Raw genomic sequence first — 27,970 nt, 5'->3', positions numbered from 1 at the left:
GGAGGCTTCCGTGCAACCTCCATCTCCAGATAGTTGTTCTGCAAATCAACACCCACCCATCCCCACCACCCTTTTGTCATGTCTTTGCCTGAATTACTGGTTTGACTTTTGGGGTCAGTGGGCAACCCCCTCCTGGGACTGTGAAAAGTTGACCCGAGGCTGCTGATTCAGATGCTTATTTATGGTCAGTCCACGATCTAAGAACTGTTGGACTTAACTCAGTCTTCTTATAAATAGAGGATGACTCTCAGATGGCAACTGGGAGCGAGAAACAGACAGCCTAATGATGGACGCTAAAACAAAAAGCTCTTAATACGGGCTAAGTCGCCTGGGTGGCCTGACGTGTATTCGGAACTGACTGGCTCTCATGAGTTAAAATTGCGCTTGGTTTGAGATCTGCTATAGAAGTAATAGCTCTCATATTTGCTATAGTGTTAGGAACCAGACGGTTATTCAAGCTGTGCTGCCGTGTGAAAACTGGAAGCATCAGAAAGCCATTGCTTTGTCGCTGACTTTGAAATACGAATTTATAGCATTCTCTGATAGCACTCTCTGATACTTGATTTTTAAATATTTCTAGCCAGAGCACATGGTTCTGAAATTTGAGATCACATCTCCTTTTCCCTTCTGAGGGAACATTTATTTCCAGTCCTAAGCAACTCTGTCATCTGGAATATAACTGTGACACACGAGGAATCACAAAACATACAGGTTCACACACAACAAATACTGGTTTCTGTCTTCTTTTCAGAAGTCATGAAATTACCGAGTCTTGCAGGTTCATTTCCTTTGGCATATCTAAATCAGTCAGTGGTATTTATTGGGCGCTTACTAAGCATTTGGGAGAGTACAATACAACAGAGTTGGTAGACACAGTCCCTGCCCACAGCAAGCTTACCTCAGCTTATAAGGATGGTGTTTGTTAAGGCTTACTATGTGTCAAGCACTGTTCTGAGCGCTGGAGTAGGTACAAGTTAATCAGGTTGGACCCAATCCCTGTCCCACGTGGGGCTCACAGTCCAAGTAAGAGGCAGGACAGGTACTGAATCTCCATTTCGCAGGTGAGGGAACTGAGGCACAGAGAAGTTAAATGACTTGCCCAAGGTCACGCAGCCCGCAATGGGCAGAGCTGAGATTAAAACCCGGGTCCTCTGACTCCCAGGCCCTTGCTCTTGCCACGAGGCCAAGCTGCTTCTCCGACCACAGATTCTTCAAGTGCAATGAATTCTTGCATTAAGATCTTGCTAACTGCTGAAATAGAATCTTGGTTGAGGAGAGAAACAAAAACACTTTCTGTATCAGGTTTGCAGACAATGAAATGAGATTGTGATTAGATTTGATTTTTTTAAAAAATAAAGGAACTCTAAATTGAAAACCCTAATAGAGAAACTATAATATTTGCTAATCAGAGACAATAAAACTATTGTATTATTCTTCAGCCCCTCTAAGGGTCGCACCTGGAGAGTTTCCGGGACTCTACCAGTCTCGGTTACGGGAGGGAGAGTCAACCTGAGGCCTACCCACTCCATTCCTAGCTTGCTCAGTGGCTAGCGAGGGGAAGGCCATCGGCTACAAGTCAAAACTCACCCAAGCCGGGCAGCGGCGGCGTGGGAGAGGGTCGAGGGCAAAGATTCGAGTTTACGGCGCGGAAGGCGGCGATGGTAAACCACTTCTGGATTTTTACCAAGAAAACACGATGGGTACACTTCCGGAACGACTGCAGATGGAGAGCGGGGCGTTCTGGGAGAGACGTGTCCGTGGTGTCGCTACGGGTCGGAAACGACTCGACGGCATACGACGAGACCATTATTCTTCAGCTAGTTGATCAACACAGCACTTACAAGTGCCACCACGCAAGGTTCATGGCTTTATGAAACAATGTTTATTATTCATTCATTCAATAGTATTTATTGAGCGCTTACTCTGTGCACAGCACTGTACTAAGCGCTTGGAACGTACAATTCGGCAACAGATAGAGACAATCCCTGCCCAACGAGGGGCTCACAGTCTAAACGGGGAAGACAGACAGCAAAGCAAAACAGAACAAAACAAAACAAGACAACATCATCAAGATAAATAGAATCAAGGAGATATACACCTCATTAACAAAATAAATAGGGTAATAAATAATATATACAAATGAGCACAGTGCTGAGGGGAGGGGAAGGGGGAAGAGCAGAGGGTGGGAGGTGGGGAGGAGAGGGGGAGCAGAGGGAGAGGGGGGGTTCATTCTTATAGCAGGCTGAAAATTCAGTACCTTTTATAAACGGTAAAATGATTGGTTTGCTTACCATAGCAGTAGACTACAGTTAAAAGATCATCTGAAAAATTCAAAAATCACACAACAACACTTTTCACATTTTCGCATTGGCCAAAGAACACCGAATACTCACTGCAGTTTTAGTTTGCTACTATTTTTCAGATGATACAATGAATAGCTACTCTATTACACCTGCTCTGATTTTTAACCTATTAATGTCTGTCTCTCTCATTAGACTGTAAGCTTCTTGAGGGCAGGGATCGTGTCTAACAAGAACATAAGCTTGTTCTGGGCGGGGAATGTGTCTCTTTATTGTTATACTGTAGTCTCCCAAGTGCTCTGCACACAGTAAGTGCTCAATAAATATCTATCAGTAGTGCTTACTGTGTGTAGAGCATTACAGTTTAAGCGCTTGAGAGAGTACAATATAGTAGAGTCGTAATTACTCCTTATTGATTGAAATCTGAGCTTTGAAAACACTGGAATTTGTTGTCTCTTTAATTGATAGCCTATTCAATCAGGTTTAAGTAGTAGGAAATAAGTCCCAGAATCCATCAATCAATGGTATTTATTGAGCGCTTACTGTGTGCAGGGCACTCTACTAAGCTCTTCAGAGAATACAACGGAGTGACAGACATGTTCCCTACTTCCAATGCCATGCTTTATCCCGAATTCCTCATATGAAAACCGTTGGGCACAAAACATAGCTCTGATGAATGACTGGAGCAATAAAGTGAAAGAAGAACTGATAGCTGAAGTGTCAGGGCAGAGGCGATTCTACTCTAGAATGTGCCGAATATCAGGGGTCAGAAATCCGTTAGACCAGAAAAAGCTAAAAGAACGAAACCTTCTAGCAGTTGGCGCGCAAGGAGCCAATCCTACACATTAAACGCACGTTATATAGCTTTGATGAAGTTAACTTCATTGTGAAGGTATAATTACGAAATAATAAAGGAGAGAGAGGTTCCTGGACCTTGTCCTGAATAGTCATTGAAGCCTTGGGAAAGGCATTTATCGTTTTGCTTGAGTATTTAAAAACAAATGGCTGAAATATTTTCAACTTTTGACCTCCTTTCCGACGACAAATAAGAACAGGAGTCCCACGAAGTATTCATTCATTTGCTCATTCAATCGTATTTACTGAACATTTACTGTGTGCAGAGCACTGTACTACGCGCTTGGGAGAGTACAAAATAACGATAAACGGACACATTCCCCGCCCACAACGAGCTTACAGTCTAGATGGGAGGCGGACATTAATATAAATGAATTAATTACAGATATGTACGTTAGGCGTTGTGGGGCTGGGAGTAGAATCTCTGGGAGAAAACACCACAGACCTTTCTCTTGTGTAACACACACACTAGCCAGATTTGACTGCAAAGGCACAGTTGACCCTCTTCCCCCAAAGTTTCCACTCCTCCATCCGCCTAACTGGAATCCTTCAGCAAACTGTCTGAGAACACAATCAGACGATAGACACAATCGCAGTCTATTAAGCCCCCAGTGCTCAACTGAACATACCTAACAGTACAGGCTTCAATTTCTCCCTCCTTCACCCTATAAAAAAGCAGTTTCTATTGAAGGAAGACAAAAGGCTTCTTCCAATCTCTTGGACAGGCCAGGTCAAGTCGCTCACTTTTTTTTTTTTTCAAATGGTATTTGTTAAGCGCTTACTATGTGCCAAGCATTGTATTGAGCCCTTGGCAGCATATTATTACTATACAAGCTAACCAATTTGGCCAAAGCCCCTGTCCCGCATAGGGCTCACAGTCTTAGCCCCCATTTTACAATTTTACAATTTTAAAATGAAGTGACTTGCCTAAGTCACACAGCGGACCAGAGGGTCAAAGAGAGGTGAGGGGAGCCTGGAAAGGAAAGGAGGGGTGTGTGGGAGGGAAACAGGAAGAGAGGGGGAGAGACCAGGGGAGGGGAAATAGGGGAGAGAAAGCAGCATGGCTCAGTGGAAAGGACATGGGGCTGGGAGTCACAGGACCTGGGTCCTAATTCTGGCTCTGCCCCTTGTCTGTTGTATGACCTTGGGCAAGTCGCTTCACTTGAGTATTTAAAAACAAATGGCTGAAATATTTTCAACTTTTGACCTCCTTTCCGACGACAAATAGAAACAGGAGTCCCACGAAGTATTCATTCATTCGCTCATTATGCCTCAGTGCCTCAGTTACATCTTCTGTAAAATGGGGATTAAGACCGTGAGCCCCATGTGGGACAGGGACTGTGCCCAACCCTATCATCTTGTATCTACCCCAGCGCTTAGTACAGTGCCCGGCACAGAGTAAGTGCTTAACAAAAACCATAAATAACAACATTCCCTAGATCTGCTCCTTCTCTCCTATGGCGGCCACCTGCTTGCTATTTAAAGGCATCTTTAGTTGTTCATGAGTTATCCCTCCTAGGAACCAAAATCCAGCATGAAGCACGTGGGACTTTCTTAATTTATTCCTGGAAAGTGAGGGAGCTACATGGAGCAATAATAATGCTTAAATCATGTATTTTTTTTTTCCCAAAGTCTTATGAATTCTAACAAAGCACAGAGCTATATAAAGAAATGTTAAACTCCGACAATTTTTAGAAAGAAATAGCTGCGTTGTGACATAAAAAAAAAGAATCAGCACGAATGCTTGGCATCAATTAAACCGACCCATCATTTGATATTTTTATTAGGGCTGAAGTACAGTTTCCAATACAGCCTGTTCATTCCCTACAAAGTTGGAAGAGCCTGTTCTACAGTGATTTATGTAAAGCAATTAAAACTCTTCCTTAATTTGTACAGAAAAAAGCTAAAATCTGCCCTCTCCCTACATTGTAATTGTTGGAAAATGTTCTTGAAAGAAAATGTCGGTCGACCATTAGGCGCAGCCTCTGGAGCCTCAAGAAAATTGAAAAAACACCAAACTCTTTTGTTCTTTAAAGCGATGAAGTGGATGGAGTGCAATCAGTCTTGAAATTATGATCCACAAATCTGAGAATCTTAGACATGGTATTTATTTAGCACTTACTGTGTGCCAAGGACAGTGCTAAGCACTGGGATTGGTATGAACAAAACAGATCGGGCATAGACTCTGTCCCACATGAGGTCTACAATCTAGGTAGAGGTAACCAGTGGTAACCATAGATTGCAACAGAGTCAACGAAAGCAACATCAGGATCAGGTCCCTTCACTAGGTCCTTGACACTTAAATCGGAAGACAGGGAAGCAGCGTGGCCTAGGGGAAAGAACACGGGCCTGGGAGTCAGAGGACCTGGGTTCTAATGCCAGCTCCGTCACTTACCTGCTGAGTAACCCTGGGGAAGTCCCTTAACTTCTCTGGGCCTCAGTTCCCTCATCTGCAAAATGAGGACTCAATGCCTGTTCTCCCTCCTACTTAGACTGTGAGTTCCGTGTGGGACCTGATTATCTTGTATCTACCCCAGCACCTAATACAGTGCTCGACACAGTAAGCGTTTAAGGGACTGTGTCTAATCTGATTATTTGATATCTATCCCTAAATTTAACCCATAGCCAGTGCTTCATAAAATGCCATGATTATTAAATTATCAAATTTAAGGCAAACACAAGGTCATTCGAGCACAAACTGGGTTTTTGCGCTATCATTTATTTCCCAAAATCTTTCTAAATTCCAAAGATGATGGGAAAATCCTACATGTTTTAATCCTAGCCGATGTTCAAGAATATAATTTCAAGTACAGCTGTTCAAATAACAAATAACAAATGCGAACTACATTTATTGGGTTATAATTCTCTGGACACACATTTCAGCAGTGCTGAATTTAAAGGACGATTTTCTGAACACCTGAATAAATACAGACTTTTTTCTCCTCCCATGAAGACTCACATGAATTACTCTAACGTGGGCTACGTTAGAGAGGTAGAAAGCTTTCCATGATACCTCACGCCGGTCCAGCCTCGGGACATGTGGCTACAGTTTTCTACTATCTGAGTTCCAAAAGTCCCTGGAATTTTATGGCCTCTTCACCCTCCAGTCTCACCTAGGCCATTGGTGGTGAATGGGAGAGGGAAGAACCAGGGTTTAATCTTGGCCCAGTGACTGTGCTGACCTAGCTTGGCCGCTTCATAGTCAACACTTCCCTAATTTTATTGTGCATATTTCCCTACCGTCTTGACTGTGTTCTATAGCTGCAGAAACTTGGGTTGAATACCACACTGTACTGCAAAGAGCAAATATAGCTCATAACGTACCAACGCAAAGGAAGAACAAATGAACACACTTGCTAAATTTCAGGATCATCCCTGGTTAATTCGGAGAGTTTGCCACTGGGAGGGGAAAAAAAACATGGTTCAATCCTGAAATCTAGGAAAAAAAGGGTCTTTACCAGACAGAACAACAGACTGTAAGCCCGTCAAAGGGCAGGGACTGTCTCTATCTGTTACCGATTTGTACATTCCAAGAGCTTAGTACAGTGCTCTGCACATAGTAAGCGCTCAATAAATACTACTGAATGAATGAATGAATGATCACATTCCCTTCAACGGATATCATGCCTCCCGATTTATAATAATAAGTAACGGATCATCATTGAGTCGGCCAAAAATATCCCTTGCCTTTTTAAGTGCTTAAGCACCTTTTGAGTCCTAGGCCTCAGGAAACCTTTCCTTCCGGAATGCCAGAGCAAAGGGAGAAGAGTGGGATGGGGGATTTGGAGGGGCACGTGCCAGATTCCAGCCACCGGTGGCCAATATGTTTCAGTGTTTAAATGGCCTTCCACATAGAGACCGGAGCTGATGGGAGAGAGTGATAGGAAGCTTGGGCAGAGGATACCATAGGGAGAGAGCAGCGATGATGCCAGCAGGGTGGTGAGGGAGGTTAGCAGCCCCATAGCAACCCGGACCCCTTTGTACCTCCTGAAAAGATGCTTCGTCTCTGCCTGACCACCATCTTCAACCACCCACTCTCTGCTAGCTCCCTCCCTTCTGCCTTCAAACACGCTCACGTTGGCCGACCCTAAAAAATCCTCGCCTGAATCTCACCGCGCTACCCGGCTGTCGGCCCATCGTTCCCCTCCCGTAGCTGTCCAACCTCCTCAAAAGGGGATAGACACCTACTACCTCCATTTTCACAGGGAAGCAGTGAAGTAGCATGGCGTAGTGGATAGAGCACGGGCTTGGGAATCAGAAGGTTATGGGTTCTGATCCTGGCTCCGCCACTGGTCCGCTGTGTGACCTCGGGCAAGTCACTTTACTTCTCTGGGCCTCAGTTCCCTCATCTGTAAAATGGGGATCGGGACTGTGAGCCCCACCTGGGACAGCGACCGCGTCCAACCCGATATGCTTGTATCTACCCCGGCGCTCAGTACAACTGCCTGGCACGTAATACGTGCTTAACAAATGCCGTTATTATTATTTTCTCTCCTCCAACTCCCTTCATTTCATATTCTCCAAGGTCAACAATGACTTCCTCCTTGCCAAATCTAACGGAGTCCACTCTATCTTAATACTCCGTGACCTTCTGGGGCCTTGTATAGCATTTGTTAAGGACTTATTATCTGCCAAGCGCCAAGCTAAACGGGTTGGACACAGTGCACGTCGGGCTCACGGTATTAATCCCCATTTTATAGGTGAAGTAACTGAAGCACAGAGAAGTGAAGTGATTTTGCCCAAGGCCACCGAGGCCCCAGAGCAGTGCCGTCACCAGCACCGTAAACTGCTTCAGGTCGGGCGGCAGAAGCAGGAACCCCAGTCTCTGGGGTGCATTTCGCCCAGCTCCGAGGTAGCGTCGTCTCCAGTGGGAATTCTATCCCCGGGCAAGGGCAGCCGCTGTGGGCAAGGGGAAGGCCATGTGGAACTGCCACAGAGTCCCCTCTGTTCCAGGGCACGAAAAGCCTCACATCGTCATGGCATCGCTGTCCTGTGCCGGCTCAGCTCCAGAGCCGCTAAATGAGATGAGCGTATCAGCAGAATCTGGCAGAAATGCCAAAATGACAAATGGCAAAGGGACGCGATGTTTATATGTTTCAAACCTCATATGTATGATTCAGAAAGTAACGCCTCCTGCATCTCATTGGCGTTGGTGAAAAATAACTGAAAATATTCTGATGCCAAAGAAAACTAGCATCCTTTGACTATGCCATTATAATAGTCTCCTGAACAGAGGTGGCCTCTGAAAAGCAAACTTTATAGAGAAGAATTTGCTGCTCAAATTTAAAGCAACAGAAGAACAAAAAAGCGCCACATTTTCAAGTGGAGTCAGTGCCTGATTTCCACATGGACGCTGTAATGGGAGAGTTTTCTCTCCAACACTGTATGGGAGGCCCAAGTAAGCGATTTTTTTCCCTTGAAACAAATCACCCTTTTCTTTTTAAGTCTGAACAAAATAGCAATTGAAGATCATTGGCAGCAAATGCAGAGTCCCTGAAGAAATATGATAAACGTCTCTTAAAAATACTTAAGGGAACAAGTTATGCATAATTTCACTTTCACAGCTCAGTGATATTTGGAATGAAGGTTCCTTATCCTCTTGCTGGAAATATGTCTAGACAGTCGTTATTTGCTTGAAAAACAGACTTTATCAGCAAGCTCTGTGGTGATCCATGTATGCCCTAACTTAAAGGTGAAGGGATGGTGACTAATCACATTCAGCCTGTGTGGGAACACTGTTCTTTAACTCCTCCCATTTTAGGGGGATAACACAGAGACAACATGCTAGAAAGAGAAATAAAGGCAGTCTGCATAAACCCAGGAACCAGACAGAGGCCCTGAACTGAAAATCTCTCCGAAATCTAATAAGAGAAGGTTTTCCAGGGAACAGGATTATAGCCCCCTTTGATCCTGGGCACAAGATGAAGGTGTACAAGTAACAACTCTTCCTCCAGTGATGAAACTCTTATTAACATTAAGGGCATTTACTTGGCGTGTACTATCATTCGATCGCATTTACGGAGCACTTACTGTGTGCAGAGCACTGCGCTAAGCGCTTGGGAGAGGGTTTTGGTTTTTGTTTTATACGGTATTTGTTAAGCGCTTACTATATGCCAGGAACTGCACCGAGTACTGGGGTAGACGGAAGCTAATCGGGTTGGACAGAGTCCGTGCCCCATGTGGAGCTCACAGACTTAATCCCCATTTTACAGACGTGGGAACTGGGGCACAGAGAAGCGGAGGGGCTTGCCCAAGGGAACACCGCAGACACGTGGCGGAGCTGGAATTAGAGCCCAGTTTCTTCGGACTCCCAGGCCCAGGCGCTATCCACGAGTGTAACGGAGGTGACGGATGTGTTCTCTGCCCACAAGGAGCTTACAGTCTAGATGGGGAGATAGATGTTAAAATCAATTACAGATATGGACATAAGCGCTGTGGAGCTGAACAAGGGGTACAGATCCAAGTGCAATCCTAGACTATGAGACCCATGTGGAACAGGGACTGTGTCCAATTCGACTACCTGGATATCTACCCCAGCACTTAGTGTAATCCTTGGCACAAGTGACTAACAAATACTATTATTATTATTATTATTATTATTAGGGCTAGGGATAGAAGGGAGGACTAAATTAAAATCACCATTTGCCACATGGAGAAACAGGGCGGTTTGACAGTGTAGCATGGAATTCCACACTGCATCACGACCCCGCGTCTTTTGTGCATCACGGTGTGATAGATGACGTGTCAGGTGGGAAGCAGCCCCTTGAACTCCTTCCTAAGGGTTCACATCTGGATGAAGACGGCTTAGCCCTCCCGGTGCAATCCCACTGGAACTTCCGCAAATACACGCAGCTATCCTTACTGCCAACAAGCTGCAGTTTCCGTTTGACAAAGGTGAGTGGAGGCTGCGTTGTCCTTTCGTTTGCTGTTTTTTTTAAATGGTGATGGTAAGCACGTACTGTGTGCCAGGCCCTGTACTAAACTCCGAGATCGAGACCCGTTAACCAGGTCGGATACGGTCCCCGTCCCACATGGGGCTCCCAGTCTAAGCAGGAAGGAGGAGGACTGAATACCCATTTTACAAACGAGGGAGCTGAAGCGCAGATAAGTTAAGTGACTTGTCCGAGATCACACAGCAGATACGTGGTGGAGCCGGGATTAGAACCCAGGTCCTCTGACTCCCAGACCCGGGCCCTTTCCACTAGGCCACGTTGTGGTGTGGATTACGGAGCATCCGACCGGGGGGGGGGGGTCAGTTAAGGCTAGAGGGGGGACCGGAAAAGGGGACTGGGCAGGAGCGAGGGAAGGGGAGAGAGAGAGGTGAAACTCTTCCTTCTAGGAGCCGTCACCTGGGGGATGGGAAGCTATGATGGGTGTCATTTCCGGGAGTCACACTTCACATAATCCACAAGAGATGAGAGAATAGTTAGGGAAGGCCTCCTGGAGGAGTTGTGACTGTGGTACAGATGGGGAGAGCAGTGGTCTGTTGGACGTGAAAGGGGAGGGAGTTTCAGGTAGGAGGCAGGACTAGAACACGAGGTCAACGGTGAAAGGCGAGATCGAGACAGTGACTAGTTAGTAGGTTAACACCAGGGTTGTTGTTCCCTGGCTACAAAAACTTCACAGGCAAGTAGCGGGCTGGGAACAGGGTTAATTTTGAACCTGTAAAAAGGTTCCCTTTAAAACACCTTCTCTTTTCGAATTTTCCATCACTTTGCTGCCTGTAAATGACCTCATTTTAGAGGTGCATTGTTGATAAATGATCCTTTTTTAACAATGAAAGTATGCTACACATCTTGCTTTCCACCTGCTTGCCAGTTAGACAAAACCGCCTTAATTGTAACATTCTTCTTATAGGGAGATTTCTTGAGATGGCCGCCAATGACCAAACATTCATTGAAATCAGCTGGTGAGCCTCGTGTAAGCGCTAACCTTTGGGATAATACTGTTCCAGCGTAGAGCTCAGTCTTTATATTCTCCTATATGACTAAGAAACCCACTTAACTCCATTGAAATCTGGCCACGATGAGCAGATCAGGGGTCACTGACACAGCCAAAAAGATTGAAGGAGGAGAAATCTGTCATAGTTAATGATACGATGTATCGCAATTACGGGAAACTAGACTGATTGTGTAAATTGCGGTCTGGGGGCTTCATCCAGATTAAATGCCAAGCTGGGAATATCACCGAGGAAGCAATCAAATAATTCACCTTTGCTGAACGACACTGTATATGATTCATGCAGCAAATTTTTAAGAACACCGGTCGGCGTGACGTTATCGGGGGAAAAGAAGTCAGAAATCAAAAAAAAAAATTAATTACCCACTTTTAAAAAGGACCGGGGCCACGAGGCCCGCATGGATCGGTTTTTGTTTTTTTCCACTAGCAGGGCGTTTTATTCCCAGAATTTGGCATTTTGGGATGCCCTGAAATGTGGCAAAGAGTCTCGTGTTACGGTCTGGAGGGGAGAGAGAAGACATGTAAAATTTGCCACACAAGTTAGACCCTCTTTCCAAAATGTCGGGTGGAATGGGAGGAGCGATCAGGATGGAGGAAGAAGTGAAAAGGGGGTAGAAGGATGAGAACATTTATGCCAGGTATTATCCACTACAAAGGAATTGTGCCAGATTGAACAGATTTTGGGAGAGATGAGGCAGCATTCTAGGACAGCTGTCAGCTGTCCAATGATTTTGTTGTTCTTCCATTGAAAAAAAAAAAAAACAACAAGGACAGAGATCTAAACCACTACTGGAAGGTGGTGGGTGATCGGGGAGCCACTCATTCTCCGACCGTGGAAACCCAGCACCGGCCCCAAAAGGGAATGCTGATTCAACGTGCACCGGAAAGAAATATCTTCATTCAGTCGCCCGCGAATCGGTGCTTCGGGGAGGGATGCGAAACCACTTAAGCGGTCACCTCTGGGTGGAGACGTGATCGTCAAAATCGACGAGCATTTATTAGGTCTCCACAGGGTATCTGCCTACGTACTGCGCAGCACGGGATTTCCACAGATAGGTGAGAATTGGTCTCCGTTCCAAGGAGTAGGGGCGTAAATACCAAATACATATCGGACGGATGGAGTCTCCTGTCAGGACGATGAAAGAGACTCAGTGCTGAGTCTTTGGGACCGAGAGCCTAGGCAGAGGAATTGGTCCTCGTGCCAGTGGTTTATACGGAGTCAGTCACACCCTCTTGCCCCCCTATTTATTGCCATCGTTCTTGTCCGTCCGTCTCCCCCGATGAGACTGTAAGCCCGTCAGAGGGCAGGGACTGTCTCTATCTGTTCCCGATTTGTACATTCCAAGCGCTCAGTACAGTGCTCTGCACATAGTAAGCGCTCAATAAATACTATTGAATGAATGAATGAATGCCAGTCACGTTCCCACTGGGGCTCAGAGGGTAATGGGTAGAAGGCGGGCAGGAGAGCAACACAATGGCAAGTGCACAGGCGGTCTTCCCCCGCGTTAGTCATGGTGTACACACTGTCGGGATACTGGCCTGTCGGTTTCTATTTCTTTCAATCATTTGTCCACTTCCATTTAGGAAACAACGCAAGCGCATTCCCCAGTGCCTTCGGCCGCTAAAGAGAATCTAAATGTAAGCAGCGTGGCCTAGTGGACGGAGCACGGGCCTGGGAGTCGGAAGGTCATGGGTTCCAATCCCGGCTCCGCCACTAGTCTGCGGTGTGACCCTGGGCAAGTCACTTCACCGGGCCCCAGTTCCCTCACCTGTAAAACGGGGACTAAGACTTTGAGCCCTTGTATCTACCCCAGTGCTTAGAACAGTGCCTGGCACATGGTAAGCACTCAACGAATACCATTAGCATTAATAATAATAAATATCCGTAATCCCCTGTGCACGGCGAAAGTCGTTTCAAACTGGGGCGATAATGTGCAAACCAGAGGGTGCCACTGTCCTCCTCCTCCTCCTCCTCCCCTTCCTCCTGCCTTTCAGAGGATGAGACGTCCAGCCGCTCCCCTCTGTTCCCCCTTCCCCACCTCCCACTCCTCATTCTAGAGGCTCCACACCTGCTCAACTCTTCCTCCTACCCCGGAGCCCTGTCCCTACCAGCGCTCGGTACAGTGTTCGGCACACAGTAAGCGCTTAACAAATACCATAATTATGATTACACCACACCAGGCAGCTGGTGGGCAGCGGAGCAACGGCAGCAGGTCAAAAACCACGATACTCACTCCGGGCTACCCCCGCTTTCCCCGCAAACTCCCACTCCAGAGTCCGTGAAGCCGCTACGGTTCGGAGACGACTCGACAGCATGAGACAAGACAGTGACGGCTCTCCAGGCAACCAGTAGTAATCTCATTTATTGAGCACTCCCAGGATGTGAAGCACTGGACTTGGGAAGTCCACAGCAAAGAAGCGCCACATTCCTTGCCCATAAGGAGCTTATAGTCTGACTGAAAAGACGAGGTGGCAAAACTCCATTCTGAGCTGAAAGGGCCCACGGTTCGGGGGCAGCCGGAGCTCGACGTCAGAATGTGGGACTTTCCCATCCTTTGAGGTTAGTATAGATCGCTGCAAGGGGAGTCTAAATAATCAACTGAAGATGGGGACTCACACATGGGGCTGGAGGTACACATATGGGTGCGTACCTCCCTGACGATCTGTACGCGGTTTCACTTTCCAAGCTATTCATTGTTTCATCCCCCATGCCCACGGGAACTTTGAAAACACCCAGTCATTTCTTAAATATCTTGGAAAGCTGTCACCACTGCTATTTCTTTAGGGGTTTCTGCTAAGGCTTTTTCCGTCAATATCACCGTCAACAAAGTGTGATTTACTCCCCTCTACTGAAGGCAAGGCATTGCACTCCTCCTGGGGAAGAGGTGTCCCCTAAGGGGTGGGTTGGCTGGCCAAGACCGCTCAGAAATGCCGTGCTAGAGCTTTCTCGTTACTATTGGCCGCTTGGGAGAGTACGATACAACGGAGTCGGTAGACGCGTTCCCTGCCCACCAAGAGCTTACAGTCTACAGGCGGGGACAGACATGAAAAGAAATGATGGATATGGAAATGAGGGCCGTGGGGCCGAGGGTGGGATGAATACCAGGTGCTTAAAAGGGACAAATCCAAAAGCAGCCTCGAGACGTTCACATGAAATGAACTGGGATCTATATTCACACCACGGTTAGCTGAGCAGAGATGGCCAAGAAAGAGAAGACGGAAACATCCACTTCAGTAAGCAGAGACGTCGCCACGCCGATGAACGTCGCCGGCTCGGATTCCAGGAGCGCGGAGGGAATCAGAAAAGGCTGGACGTGTCTCTCACTCAACCACTCCAGTTCCCTCATTTCAGAGTACTTCTGCTACGGTTTTAGCGGATACACCCCCCCCCCCCCACGTCCGAGCAATAATCATAAAAAATAGTAATAACTGTGCTATCGGTTAAGCGCTTACTACGTGCTAAGTACCGTTCCAGGCGCTGGAACAAGGTAATCGGGTCAGATACGGTCCCCATCCCACGTGGGGCTCAAAGTCTATGTAACGAATGGAGGGCCCTGTGGAAATCAGTCGGAAATCAGGTACACCTTCTTGCACAAATAACTGTGGTATTCGTTAAGCGCTTACTATGTGGCGGGCGCTGTACTAAGCACTGGGGGCGGATACAAGCAAATCGGGTTGGACACGGTCCCTGTCCCACGTCGGGCTCACGGTTTCAATCCTCATCGACGAGGTAACGGAGGTCCGGAGAAGTGAAGTGACTTGCCCAAGGTCACACAGTAGACAAGTGGAGAGCTGGGATTAGAACCCGTGACCTTCTGAGTCCCAAGCCGGTGGTCCATTCATTCAATAGTATTCACTGAGCGCTTACTATGCGCAGAGCCCTGTACTAAGCGCTTGGAACGGACAAATCGGCAACAGATAGAGACAGTCCCTGCCCTTTGACGGGCTTACGGTCCAATCGGGGGAGACGGACGGACACGAACAGTGGCGATAAATAGAATCAAGGGGATGAACATCTCATTAAAACAACAGCAAATAAATAGAATCAAGGCGCTGTACATGTAGTGGTCCATCCACTACACCAAGACTCCGGCACGTAGAAAGTAACCCCCTCCTGTTGCAAAGACGTATGCTTCGCTGCCGTGACAGGTTAGAGTGATCTGGATCTCATGCATGGGCGTTTCCCCTGCCCTGTAGAGAACCCCAAGGATTTAAGTCGCCAGTCAATGTTTCAACCATCCCAGACATTTTAGGATAGTATCGTTGAATTTCTGAAGTGACCAATTCATTGCCACTTTTTTTAAACACTTACCCCCCAAATTTATCTCACGACCAACTGTAGACCACATAGCATACAGAGTCCTTCGAGTTACGTTCAGTTTTCCTTCCTGTATTTACCTTATTCTCAATTTGGAAACGGAGACGGTGAAACGATGGAAAGAACACGATGTACTGAGCATTTAGAAAATGATCATTCTCTCTCTCTCCCCCCCCCCCCCCCAAAAGCATTTACTTTAAGTATTTACCACAGACCTCCTGTCTTTGAACTCTCCTATTCATTAATACTGAATAAGAGACCACAACAAGTTGCAACCATTGACAAAGAGAAAAGCAATCCTAAACAGCTTTTGTTAGCCACAATTGTGGTGCTTTTATACTCAGCTACCCAGGCGCTCTGAATAGTTTCCATTTGTTATCTATTCAAGGTATTATTCTTATCTATAACAAAAGCGTGAAGGGGAATAACGCTATTTCTAATAACTAGTAGAGTTGTATTTCCCTCAGGCTATACCCATAAGGTTAGAGGACATAACCTGCTCTATTTTAACAGTCCCAATTTGCTACCTCAATTTTTTCCTTACCAAAAAAAAAAGTGCATTGGAACTGCAGGAGTTTTACTCTCGGTGTTACAAAGAGTGACTTAAAAAGAAATCATTTAGTACGAATATGAAGGTGGCAGAGGCCCGTCTTCGTGGGGCCAGGGGTATTTTCTAAAGTAATTTTTAGTGGAAAATTTCCTTTGTGACTATCATTTGCTGACGAGCGAGACGGAATTCATCAGGGGCAATTAAGAAATTGGGATCTGGGGTTTTCTTTTTCAAAGTGATGCTAGCTCTGTTTCGTGCGGACTAAAGACGTAATGTTGCTCAAGGGTGGATAAAGAAAGGATCTAGGACGGAGGCCTTGGGGGTCCCCCCCGTCCCCGCCCCACATCCCCTTATCCCCCTGCACTCCTAGGGATAAACCCCCAACCCTAGCTGGTGAAGGGGGGGGGGGGGGCGGCTGGGGCATAGAGAAGGTTAGAGTGCCATCTCAAGCCAGCCTGCCAAGCAATACTTGTTTAAATGCTACCTTTTCCATCGTTTGGGGGGGGGTTTGTCTTTCCCCCCTTCCACCCAACCCCTAGAGTGAAAACTCCTTGTGGGTTAGGCCTGTTTTGAATTCCATTTCTTCTAGAGGCCTTCCCCCTTCATTTCCTCTTCTCCCACTCCCTTCGGCATCACCCTTGCACTCGGATTCGATGATAACACTAATAATTGGTAATAATTATGGTTACCGTTAGGCGCTCACTACGTGCCAAGTATTGTCCTAAGCACTGGGGTACATACAAGTTAATCAGGTTGGACACAGTCCCTGTCCCACACTGGGCTCACGCTCTTAATCCCCGTTTTACAGATGAGGTAACTGCGGCCTAGAGAAGGTAAGTGACTGGCCAAAGGTCACACGGCAGACGAGTGGCGGAGCCGGTATTAGAAGCCAGGTCCCTCTGACTCCCGGGCCCGTGCTCTATCCGCTAAGTCACGCTGCTTCTCTGCACCTTTTATTCACCCCCCCCTTCAGTTCCACAGCACTTGCGTCCATATCCGTTAGTTAGTTAGTTATTTATATCAAAATCTGTCTCCCCCTCTAGACTGTAAGCTCCACGGAACGTGCCTATCAGCTCTGTCATAACGTACTCTCCCAGTGCTCTGTACGCAGTAAGTGCTCAGTAAATACGATTGGTTGATTATACATCGTCTCAAGCCCCTAGCGTAGTGTGCTATGCATTGTAAATCAGCAATGATGATAATGACGACGATGATGATAATGCTAATGAAGCAATAAGACCTGATTGTGCAGCAATTAGCAAACCCATTATTTCCTGACTGGTAAATACATTTTAGAAAAGCTGCTCCTCGGTAAAAGGCAAATATTGGTATTTTAATTGCAGACCTTTTCAAACGCTTTGGAAAAGGCTAACCTCGGTGTTTATTCGACGACAAGAAAATAACGGGGGAGAGTGCGACATCCAAAAGACTCTTCTCCTCATAATATCCTAAAATCACGAGCTGCAGGACACCTCAACTTTTGGGGGCTGAAGAATGGTTACGCTTTTTTAAGTAGGACGCGGAACTTCGCTTGCTGTGAAGGAAAGCGAGCGGCATGGCCTGATGGGTAGAGCACGGGCCTGGGAGCCCGAGGACCTGGGTTCCAATCCCAGCTCCACCACTTCTTTGCCTGCTGTGTGTCCTGGGGTGAGCCACTTAACTTCTCTGCGCCTCCGTTTCCGCGACTGCGAAATGGGGATTCCAGACCCGTTCTCCCTCCCTCCTAGACTGTGAGCCCCATGGGGGCAAGGGACTTTATCTGGCCTGATTCACTTTTATCTCCCTCCGCACTTAGAGCAGTGCTCGACCCACCGTAAGCGCTTACCGAATACCATAAAAAAAAACCCCCTCCCCACCCTGTCTCCCCGCCTCCAGCCCGTCCCCCCCTTCGGCCTAGATACACCACACGTCGCGACCCGGTTCATCTTTTTAGAATGAGGCTCGGCATAAACTCTCCTCTCCTCCGAACCCTCCAAGTGTAATCCATCTCCCTCCGCATCAAGCAAAAACTCCTTACCAGTGGCTTCGAGGCTCTCCCTCACCTTTCTCCATCGCACAGATCGGCTCCCTTCACCCTCCCCTCCCCAGCTGCCACCCTTTCCTCCTCCCAAGCTCCCTATCTGCCTTGCTCCATTCCCTACGGCTCATGCTGTTTCCCCAATCCGGAACTCCCCACTGATGAAAAATCTGCCAGTCCCCCGTCTCCAATCTCTTAAAACCCCACCCTGTCCAAGAAGCTTCCTCTGATTTATTCCCCACCCCGAGGCCACATCATCCCAACAGTCATCTTTAGCACTGGGGCGCCTACCCTGAGGACTAGGGTATATACGTATATTCAGTCGCTATTTCTTTCTTCACACTCAGCTGATTCATCCTACGTACGGTACCGTGATCTTCTTCCAGCTCCTTCTAGCTCTAAAGAAGCGCCTGCCCGGCTCTCCCGTTAGATCGTCAGGCTCCCGAAGGCAAGGGACCGTTCCCTTTACACCTAGTCTACTCTCCCAGATGCCTTGAATAGAGCGCCGCACGCGGCGGGCAGCCGACACATCCCATCGGATGATTATCGGAAATAAACCGCTAGAGTTAAATTAGGAAAACTACGTCGTCTGTCATTTTGGGCAAATACACTACGCTTGGCAGTGCATGCTACTTCTCCTTTCCATTGGTGCATAAGGATGTTCCAGATCTCTACTTTCATCAAGAGTTTGTTCCACCGTTGCCGGTGACGCTGCCGCAATATGTTCTCGTCAAACAGTGGCCCCGGGGTGAAACTGCCGAACGAGGACGCTTCAAAATTTAAAAAACCCCTACACTGTAGACATGTCAGCCAGCCTACCCGATTTGAAACATTATAAAAGCCTATACATCTAATCGTGCCGCTTTGAATCAGATCCGTGAAGCTGGTAACCCTAGCACACTCCTCGACGTGGTAGGATTTGATTGGATCTCTTCAAAAACTTGTCTGGCCAAGTCCAGGTTATTCGCAACGCCGTCACATTATCTAGCAGGCATTTAGTTAGGTACACTCGGCTTTTTTCCACGTTCAGCCACGGGTGCCAACTCGGAGCAGAGCTTTTGGAGGGAACGTGGCTTCCGGTGGCGGGGGCCCTAACCGCTCCATCGTCAGCCTCCTGAGGAAGGCAGAAAGCTCCTGGTGGGGCCCAGGGCCTGGTGACAGAGAGAGAGCCACCCACCTGACCTGGGGAAGCCGGCAGGCTGGGACAAAGGAGCTCGGTGGCAGCAAAAAGGGCTGATTCAATTTGGCTCGTGAACCTCGAGGTGAAGAAGCTTAGACTACTTTTAGCCAACTTTCTTGTCCGTTCCGTTACTTTCACAAAACTGAATTCAGCTTGTGGATGCGAGATTCGATCTGAAGGACGTATGGAGCACCTACTGTACGCAGAGCACTGCTCTTGAGTGCCGGGAGGGTACGGCAGAAGTACGAGGCACAGCTCCTCAAATAAATGGATGAAATCATAAGTTGATTGATGCTTATCTGTAAGCACAAGCACCGGGGAAGGGAGGGATGATCGTGAGGGCCTTTTCCTTTAGACGGCACGCTCCTAGAGGGCAGAGAACGTGCTACCAACAGTTAAATCGTACTCTCCCAAGCGTGCGGTGCTTTGCACAGAAAATCGTTCCATAAATACAATTCGATGTGTATCTGGAGGGTGGGGGGCAAAACCTTCGGGACCTGCGCCCCCCCCCCCCCCCCCCAAGCCACCCACTGACAGGTCCCTACTTTCCTACAGTACTTTCCAGAAGCTACAGGTTCTGGAGGAGTGGAGAAACACGGGCTGCATGTTTTAGGAGAACAATGATCCGGGCAGGAGAGTGAAGCATGGACTGGAGCGGGGAGAGACAGGAGGCTGAGAGGTCAGCCCGGAGACCGATACGGCCATCGAGGCGGGATAGGATAAACGCTTGGACTACCACGATAGCGGTTTGGAGGGAGAGGAGAGGGCGGATTTAAGCAGTGTCGTGAAGGTTGACCCGACAGGATTTAGTGATAGTTGGAATATGTGGGATGAATGAGAGAGAGGAGTCCAAGGACATGCCAAGGGTACAGGCACAGGAAGGGCGGTGCTGAGGTCTACACTGACGGGAAAGTCAGGGGAAGGACAAGGTTTGGGTGGGAAGACAAGGAGTTCTGTTTCTGATGTGTTAAGTTCAAGGTGATCTGATAGCCCGGTGTGGGCAGCGATCGTCTCTCTTTATTGCCGAAGTGTATTTTCCAAGCGCTTAGTACAGCGCTCTGCACAAAGTAAGCGCTCAGATAAATAAATCCGATTGAAAGAATGAATGAATGGATGGATGGATGGATGGATGAATGAATGAATAAGCACTTACTATGGGCCGGGCACTACACTAAGTGCTGGGGTAAGAATAATAATAATAATAATAATTGTGGTATTTGTCAAGCCCTTACTATGTGCCAGGCACTATACTAAGCGCCGGGGTGGATCCAAGCAAATCGGGTTGGACTCGCAGTCTCAATCCCCATTTTACAGACAAGGGAACTGAGGTCCAGAGAAGGGAAGTGACTTGCCCTAGGTCACACAGCAGACAAGCGGCAGAGTCGGAATTAGAACCCACGACCTCCTGACTCCCAGGCCCGTGCTCTACCCACTACGCCGCGCTGCTTCTCCTAGCAGCACGATTCGAGACTCAATCCGGGTAGATTCAAGAACATCGGGTTGGACACGGTCCCCGTCCCATATAGTCAGTCGGTCGTATTTACTGAGTACCCCACTGTGTGCAGGGCACTGTACCAAGCGCTTAAGACAGTACAACAGACACGCTCCCCGCCCACAACGAGCTTACAGTCTAGAGGACGAGCTGAGAGTCTACAAAGACCGTGAGCCCCACGCGGAACGGGGCCTGGGTCCGACCCGCAAATGACCTTGCATCTCGTCTTATGCCGTCATTCCGGACCCGCCGTGGCTCCGTGGACCCACCCCTCCCGGAACGCCCCACCTCGATGCGCAATCGCTCTGGTAGCGGATCCAGAGAGTCTTCTTGGGAAAGATACGGAAGCGGTTTACCGCTACTTTCTCCCGCGCAGTAAGCCCGAGTCCCCGCACCCCCGACTCTCTCCCACGCCGCCGCCCGGCACGGGTGAGTTTTGACTTGTAGCAGGTGGCCTTCCACTCGCTCGCCACTGCCCAAGCCGGGAACGGAACGGACAGGCCTCCGCTCGACTCTCCCTCCCGCAGCCGAGACCGGAAGAGTACCGGAAGCCGTCCGGGTGCGATCCTGAAGCGGGGGGATCCTGCATCTACCCCCGAGGACGATACGGCCATCGACCCAGAGCAAGCACTTAAATCTCACGATTACTATAACCACGATCATTATTGGTAGCATCACTATTAGCGGCGACAACGCTAATAGCGACAAAGATCTCCGGGAGATCCCAGAACCTCCTTGACTCGTCTCAACGTCGAGACATCCTTAGGGCCGGGAAGTTCTTCATCACGTCTATCCCGGATCTCTCCCGCTACAGTCGGATCCCCTTCCTTCTTGCTCCGTTCTAGGGAAGATGTGCAGCAGCGGCTCAATCTCCCCCGTACGCTCTCCGCCTCAGAGCTGCCTGTGGCAGGCCTGGATTGCTCCCTCCCGGCCGGCGGAGTGCTCCGTGCCGAAGAGGGGTACCGAAGAGTCGTGTGAACTTACCTCGTACTGTACTAAGTGCCGGGGAGAGTACAGTATAACGATAAAACAGACGCACTCCCTGCCCGCTACGAGCTTACAGTCCAGAAGGGGAGATGGCTTCAACGATACATGTCGATTTGGGTTTTGTTGACTTCCGTTACGGTAGCCGGATCTTTCTACCACCCCGATTCACTGAAGCCTCGTGCCCACCACGCACTCCAAAACCCCACCTTACCCGAACGGCCTCGATCTGACAGCGGGCCCAAAGATCCGCTTCTGTGTAATATTCAATCGCGTGCTTTTTTTTGGTTTCAAAAGCCGCGATGGGTGGGTATTGCATTTTAATAGCTGCTCTTCTAGACTGCAAGTTCCTCGTGGGCAGGGAACGTGCCCGCCAACCCTGCGTACTGTACTCTCCCGGAGGCTTGGTACAGCGCCCCGCACACGGGAAGTGCTCAGTAAATACCAGAAGCCGCGGGGCCTAGCGGAAGGAGCACGGGCCTGGGAGTCAGAGGTCCCGGGTTCTAATCCCAGCTCCGCCACTTGCCTGGCGTGTCGCCTAACCTCTCCGTGCCTCGGTTACCTCGTCCGTAAAACGGGGATTAAGATCGTGAGCCCCACATAGGAGAGGGACCGCGGCCGACCCGATTGGCTCTCATCTCCCCCAGTGCTCAGTACGGCGCCCGGCACCTGGGGAGCGCGTAAGAGACGCCATTCAAAAAAAAAAAAAAAAATACCAGGGACCCATCGGAATGAATCAAGTTGAGAATGAGCGCTGGCTGCGCTTCACTTAACACAGCGATAGTCCTTCCCGAAGAGATCTCCTCCGGGGACCTCTTTAGGGCGTTCGCGAAGTGCTCGGCACGTCCGGTACCGTACCGAGCGCTGGGGCGGATACAAGCCGACCGGGTTGGACACGGCCCCCGTCCCGCTTGGGGCCCGCAGTCTCCATCGCCATTTTACAGACGAGGTGCCCGAGGCCCAGAGAGAGGGTGAAGCGACCCGTCCGAGGTCACGCAGCAGGCCGGCGGCGGAATCGGAACCCGGATCCTCGGACTCCGGGGCCCAGGCTCTTCCCACCAGCCACGCTGCTTCCGCCTTTACCCGCTCCCTCAAGCCGGGAGACCCACCAGGGGGTAGGTCCCTGGGCCCGACCCTCCGCCCTCATCGGGTACTCGGCTTCGACGGGCAGCAGCGTGGCTCGGCGGCAAGAGGCCGGGCCCGGGAGTCAGAGGCGGCGGGCTCGAATCCCCGACTCGGCCGCTCGTCTGCTGGGTGAGTCCGGGCGGGTCACTTCGCCTCTCCGCGCCTCAGTGAGCTCGTCTGTAAAACGGGGACCAAGGGCGGGGGCCCCGCGGGGGCCAACCCGGGCGACCTGGCATCCACCCCGGCGGCGAGAACGGCTAGCTACGGCGAGGCTCAGTGGCGAGGGCGTGGGCTTCGAGGTCGGAGGTCACGGGTTCAAATCCCGGCTCCGCCACCTGTCTGCCGTGTGACCCCGGGCCAGTCACTCTACCCCTCCGTGCCTCGGCGACCTCATCCGGAAAACGGGGCTCAAGCCCGTCAAAGGGCAGGGACCGTCCCTATCCGTTACCGAGCTGTCCGTTCCGAGCGCTCAGCACAGCGCTCTGCACCTAGTAAGCGCTCGACAACCCCCCCCCCCCCTCGGGGTTCGGCCGTTCCCAGCGTCTTCTCCCCCAGACCGAGTCGGGCGGGAAGGTGGGATCCCGTAGCCGCGATTAGGGTAAGCAGCGTGGCCCGGCGGGAAGAGCCCGGGCTTGGGGGGGGGGTCGGAGGTCACGGGTTCGAATCCAGCCCGTCCGCCGCGTGACCGTGGGCGAGTCGTTTCGCTTCTCTGGGCCTCGGCGACCTCGTCCGGAAACCGGGGATCGACCCGATGACCCCGTTATCTCCCCCGGCGCTCGCACATCGCAGTAAGCGCTCGACAAACTCCAACGTCATCATCACCGTCCTCTCCCCCAGCGCTCAGAACGGCGCCCTGCACGTAGTGAGCGCTCGACGAACGCCAACATCATTAGGGGATTGGACCGGCGGCTGCGGTCCGGGATTTAGCCGAAGTAGGCAGCCCGCTCCGAAAGTTGGCCATGGGGAGGCCTTGCCCGCGCTTTGGCGCTAAATCCGGAAAGAGTTCCCCTCGCTGGACCCTCGGCCTCCCCCGACTCCCTCCCCGCGCCCCCTCCCCGGGACTTCACCGTCGGTAACTGTGACGCCGGCATCCTCGTCCCCCGGGTGCACCTCCAGCTGGAACCCGGCGGCGTTGGGGGGCCCGGGGAGCCGCAGCCCCCCGGGGAGCTGATCCTCGTTGACGAAGTGCAGCCGCACGCTGTACCGCAGCGGCGGGGCCGGGGCCGGCTCGGCGGCGGCAGAAGCGGCCATGAGCCCGACCCGCTTGCAGCTCCCGCTCCCCGGTCCCTCAGTATAGAAGAAGCCGCCGCCTCCCCTCCTCCTGCTCCCTCCTCCTGCTCCCTCCTCCGCGCACAGGTCGTTTCCCAGCCCAAGTTGCAACAAGAAGGCGGGGCCCCGGGCGAGTAGGGATTCCCGCGCACACGCACTCCTTCCCCACCCCGACATCCGAGTCGGCCGAGGGGGTCCGGACGGGGCGGAGAGGATTCGAGGGCCTCGCGTTCGGAAGCCAAAGGGTGACATCTGCTGGGCCTCTGCTGGAGGATTTTCCGCCCGCCTGGAAAACCGCGCGCTCCCGATCCCCGTTGGCCAGATGATGAGGGAACTGAGGCCCGGAGAGGCGAACCCGCTTCTGCCCCCCGACCCCCCCAGAAGGGCGGGAAAGAAGGACGAGCCCCCTGGGCGCCGGTTCTCGGCTGCCCGGACGGGTGCCCGCCGTGGCGACTCTGCGAGGACGGCCGTTTTTGATAAGCGTGTCTCGCCCGCCTCCGTGTAGATGGATGGATCCGCGTCCGGGAGGGCGACCCTCACGTCGTTCCCCCCCCGTGTCCCTCGACATTCGGCACCGGGCCGGTCCGATCCCCCGTTTACGTTCTCGCCTCCGTCACATCCGGCGCCCCCTCCCTTAGTTTATCGCCGTGTCCCCGGGGGGACCGGTGGACGGTCGGTCGAGGTCGACCGGACGCTCGTCCCCTTTTCCCCGAACGGTAGGGGGTCGGAGGGCAGGAGCCCCTCTGGGCCTGCCCTCGGCTCCACCCGCACGACTTACAGATTGTCACCGAACCTCGGAAATGCCACCCTTAGACGCTCCCCCCCACCCGGTTTGACATCCTGGAGATTTGCCCTGCCTGCCCGGTGGGGTGTGCCTACATGCACGTGCGCTCTCTCCCTCTCTCCCTCTCTCTCTTCCTGCCTTTTTCTTTCCCTCCTGCTGCCGCCTTTTTCTCACTAGCTCCTGCACACGCCCTCCGGAAGCCTTCCCTCTCGGAATCCTTCCATCGAGAGCCTCGCTCCCTCGAAGCCCCGTCTCCTGCCCCGTTTGGCACCCCAGAAAACCTGGCCATCTTAAGGAGGGTCCCTCGCAGGAACAAATACGAGTTGTTCGATTTGTACGAAAGACAAATACTTGAACATCCCCTGTGGTGGCCTGACCCGTTTTTTTCTGCTTTTTTCTAACGGTGCCCTTTAAGCGTTTACTGTGTCCCAGGCACTGTACGATGCACTGATGCAGATACGAGATACGGGGCAGGCCGGGACGCAGTCCCGTCCCTCACGTGGCTCACAGTCTAAGTCAGAAGAAGTAGAATCGAATCCCCGTTTTACAGATGAGGAAACGGGCGCGGAGAAGTTCAGTGACTTGCCCGAGGTCACGCGGCAAGCAGCCGGCCGAGCCGGGATTGCAACCCACGTCCCCCGACTCCGAGGCCCGTGCCGTTTCCCCCAGGCGACTCTCCTTCTGACGTCCGGACTCTGACGGTCCTTTTACGGAGAGAGGCGTGGAATGCCCGCCCCGTAATGCCAATCGAGGAATAAGACGTTGGCCTAAATCCACAGCGCTTGTGTCCGTATCCTTAAGTTATGGGATATAAACGATTTCCGTTAATGCCCGTCTCCTCCTCTAGACGGTTGGCGCGCCGTGAGCCGACTCTGTCGTGCCGTGCTCTCCCGAGCGGTTAGTACAGTGCTCTACGCCCAGTAAGCTCTAAATACATACCGTGGATCGACTGGCTGATCGAATTGGATGAGAAGCCGTGTGGCCCGCTGGATAGAGCACAGGCAACGTGACCCGAGTTCTAAGCCCAACTGCACCGCTTGGCAGCCGGCATCGGGCAAGTCACTTAAGCTGCCCGTGCCTCGGTTACCTCAACTGCAAAATGGGGGTTAAGACTGTAAGCCCCACGTGGGACACGGACTGTGACCGACCTGATTGGCCTGCATCTACCCCAGCGCTCGGTATCGCTCCTGGCGCCGCCTAGGAAGTGCTTAACGAATACCATTTTAAAAAGATCGTTTTATTAAATCAGCCGAGAGGAAATTTCATAGCAGTGAGTTTGGTAGGAGCTTGCCAGGAGTCTGCCAGACCCGTCTTGTCTTTATGAGTTCCTCTGGCCTCAGAGAGCTCATGACGATCATAATAATAATAACCGTGGTGTGCGTTAAGCGCTTACTGTGTGCCAAGCTAGGCTAAATTCAGGATAATCAGGTCCGACACAGTCCCTGTCCCACATGGGGGCGGGAAACCTCGTACAGGATAAAAATGTCCTGAGCCGAAATGGAAACTTCTTATCTCACCAGCTCTCTCTTCAACTCACGGGGAGAGTGCCCACCCACGGTCCAGCGAAGCACGGTGACCTGGTGGAAAGAGCACGGGAGTCGGAAGGCATAGGAGAACACAGGTTCTGATCCCAGTTCTGCCACTTGCCTGCTGTGTGAGCTTGGGCAAGTCACCTAACGTCTCTGTGCCTCAGTCTCCTCATCTGTAAGAGGGGCAGTCAACACCTGTCCTCCCCTCTACTTAGACTGTGAGCCCCCCCGTGGGACGGGGACTGCATCTGGACCGACTAACCTGTAATAGTGATGTCGGTATTTGTTGAGCGCTTACTGTGTGCAGAGCACCGTTCTAAGCGCCGGGGTAGATACAGGGTAATCGGGTCGTCCCACGTGAGGCTCGCCGTCTTCATCCCCATTTTACAGACGAGGTGACTGAGGCCCAGAGAAGTCAAGTGACTCGCCCAAAGTCACGCGGCTGACAAGCGGCAGAGCCGGGAATCGAGCCCGTGACCTCTGACTCCCGAGCCCGGGCTCCCTCCACTGAGCCGCGCTGCTTCTCTAGCCCGTACCTTCCACGGCGCTCAGATCGGTGCTCGACACAGAGTCACCGCTTAACAGATGCCTTTAAGAAATGCCATCCGTTTCCGGGTACTTGTCCGTTTCTCGGGACTTTACTGCGAAGGTTACTTCTTCGAAAGCCGGGGCTACGATTACGTCTCCGCATTTCATCTCCTCCTGGACGGTAGAAGGCACGTGTGATAGGTCGATCGACCGGTCGATCGTATTTATCGAGGGCTTACCGTGCGCAGAGCTCTTGGAGGAGTACAGTGTAACAGAATTGGTAGACAGGTTCCTTGCCCAGTTCCTGATGGTGTTCTTTACCGCCTGTGCGAGATTGCCTCTTTTTCCGTGTGCCGCCCGGGAGCGCCAGCCGTACCCTTCGGCCGTGCCACAGTAATAATGTTGGTATTTCTTAAGCGCTTACTGTGTGCAGAGCACTGTTCTAAGCGCTGGGGTAGATACAGGCTAGTTAGATTGTCCCACTTGGGGCTCACGTTTTTTCATCCCCGTTTTTTACGGATGAGGTGACCGAGGCACAGAGAAGTTAAGTGACTTGCCCGTAGTCACACAGCCGACAAGCGGCAGAGCCGGGATTCGAACCCATGACCTCTGACTCCCCAGCCCGGGCTCTTTCCACTGAGCCACGCTGCTTCGGGGCGGGGGGGGGGGGGGGGGGCGGGGGGCGGCCTTCTTTAGCGACGAGAAGACGTCACCGGGCAGGGGTTGTCTCTGTCTGTTGCCGAATTGTCCATTCCAAGCGCTCAGTACAGTGCTCTGCACATAGTAAGCGCTCAATCGATACTATTGACTGAAAGAATGGAGTCCTCGGTATCCTTGGGTCTCTTCGGCCTTGACCTCCCAACGGTGGCCGTGCGTCATCCTTGGCTCCGTCTATCAGTCGGTACCACGGCAGGTTTTTGAAGGCCCCCCCCCCCCCCCCGGCCTCGTCACGATCCCAAGAAGATCCCAAGAAGCGGCGTGGCCTAGCGGATAAGAGCACGGGCCCGGGAGTCAGAGGACCTTGGGTTCTGATTCCGCCTCTGCCACTTGTCTGCTGGGTGACCTTGGGCAAATCACTTC

At 51.1% G+C, this 27,970-nt stretch overlaps 1 protein-coding gene and 1 non-coding gene across 2 annotated transcripts in view; one reads left to right on the top strand and one right to left on the bottom strand.

Annotated features, from left to right (window-relative positions):
- LOC100088048 (histone-arginine methyltransferase CARM1-like) overlaps positions 1 to 24,587 on the bottom strand; it is a 134,668-nt gene extending 110,081 nt beyond the window's left edge. The window contains exon 1 of the mRNA XM_029056132.2: positions 23,848 to 24,587. Within this exon, the coding sequence (XP_028911965.1) occupies positions 23,848 to 24,301 (454 nt within the window). The 5' untranslated portion in view covers positions 24,302 to 24,587. The remainder of the gene's footprint in view (positions 1 to 23,847) is intronic.
- On the top strand, positions 1,440 to 1,577 carry LOC114808501. Its single transcript, XR_003756349.1, has one exon. It is a non-coding gene; the product is annotated as a small nucleolar RNA SNORA7 (small nucleolar RNA).
- Positions 24,588 to 27,970: the final 3,383 nt, after the last annotated feature.

The sequence above is a fragment of the Ornithorhynchus anatinus genome, chromosome X5 (genome assembly GCF_004115215.2).
Source record: "Ornithorhynchus anatinus isolate Pmale09 chromosome X5, mOrnAna1.pri.v4, whole genome shotgun sequence".
NCBI lineage: Eukaryota > Metazoa > Chordata > Mammalia > Monotremata > Ornithorhynchidae > Ornithorhynchus > Ornithorhynchus anatinus.
This window is presented reverse-complemented; position numbering and strand designations above follow the sequence as displayed.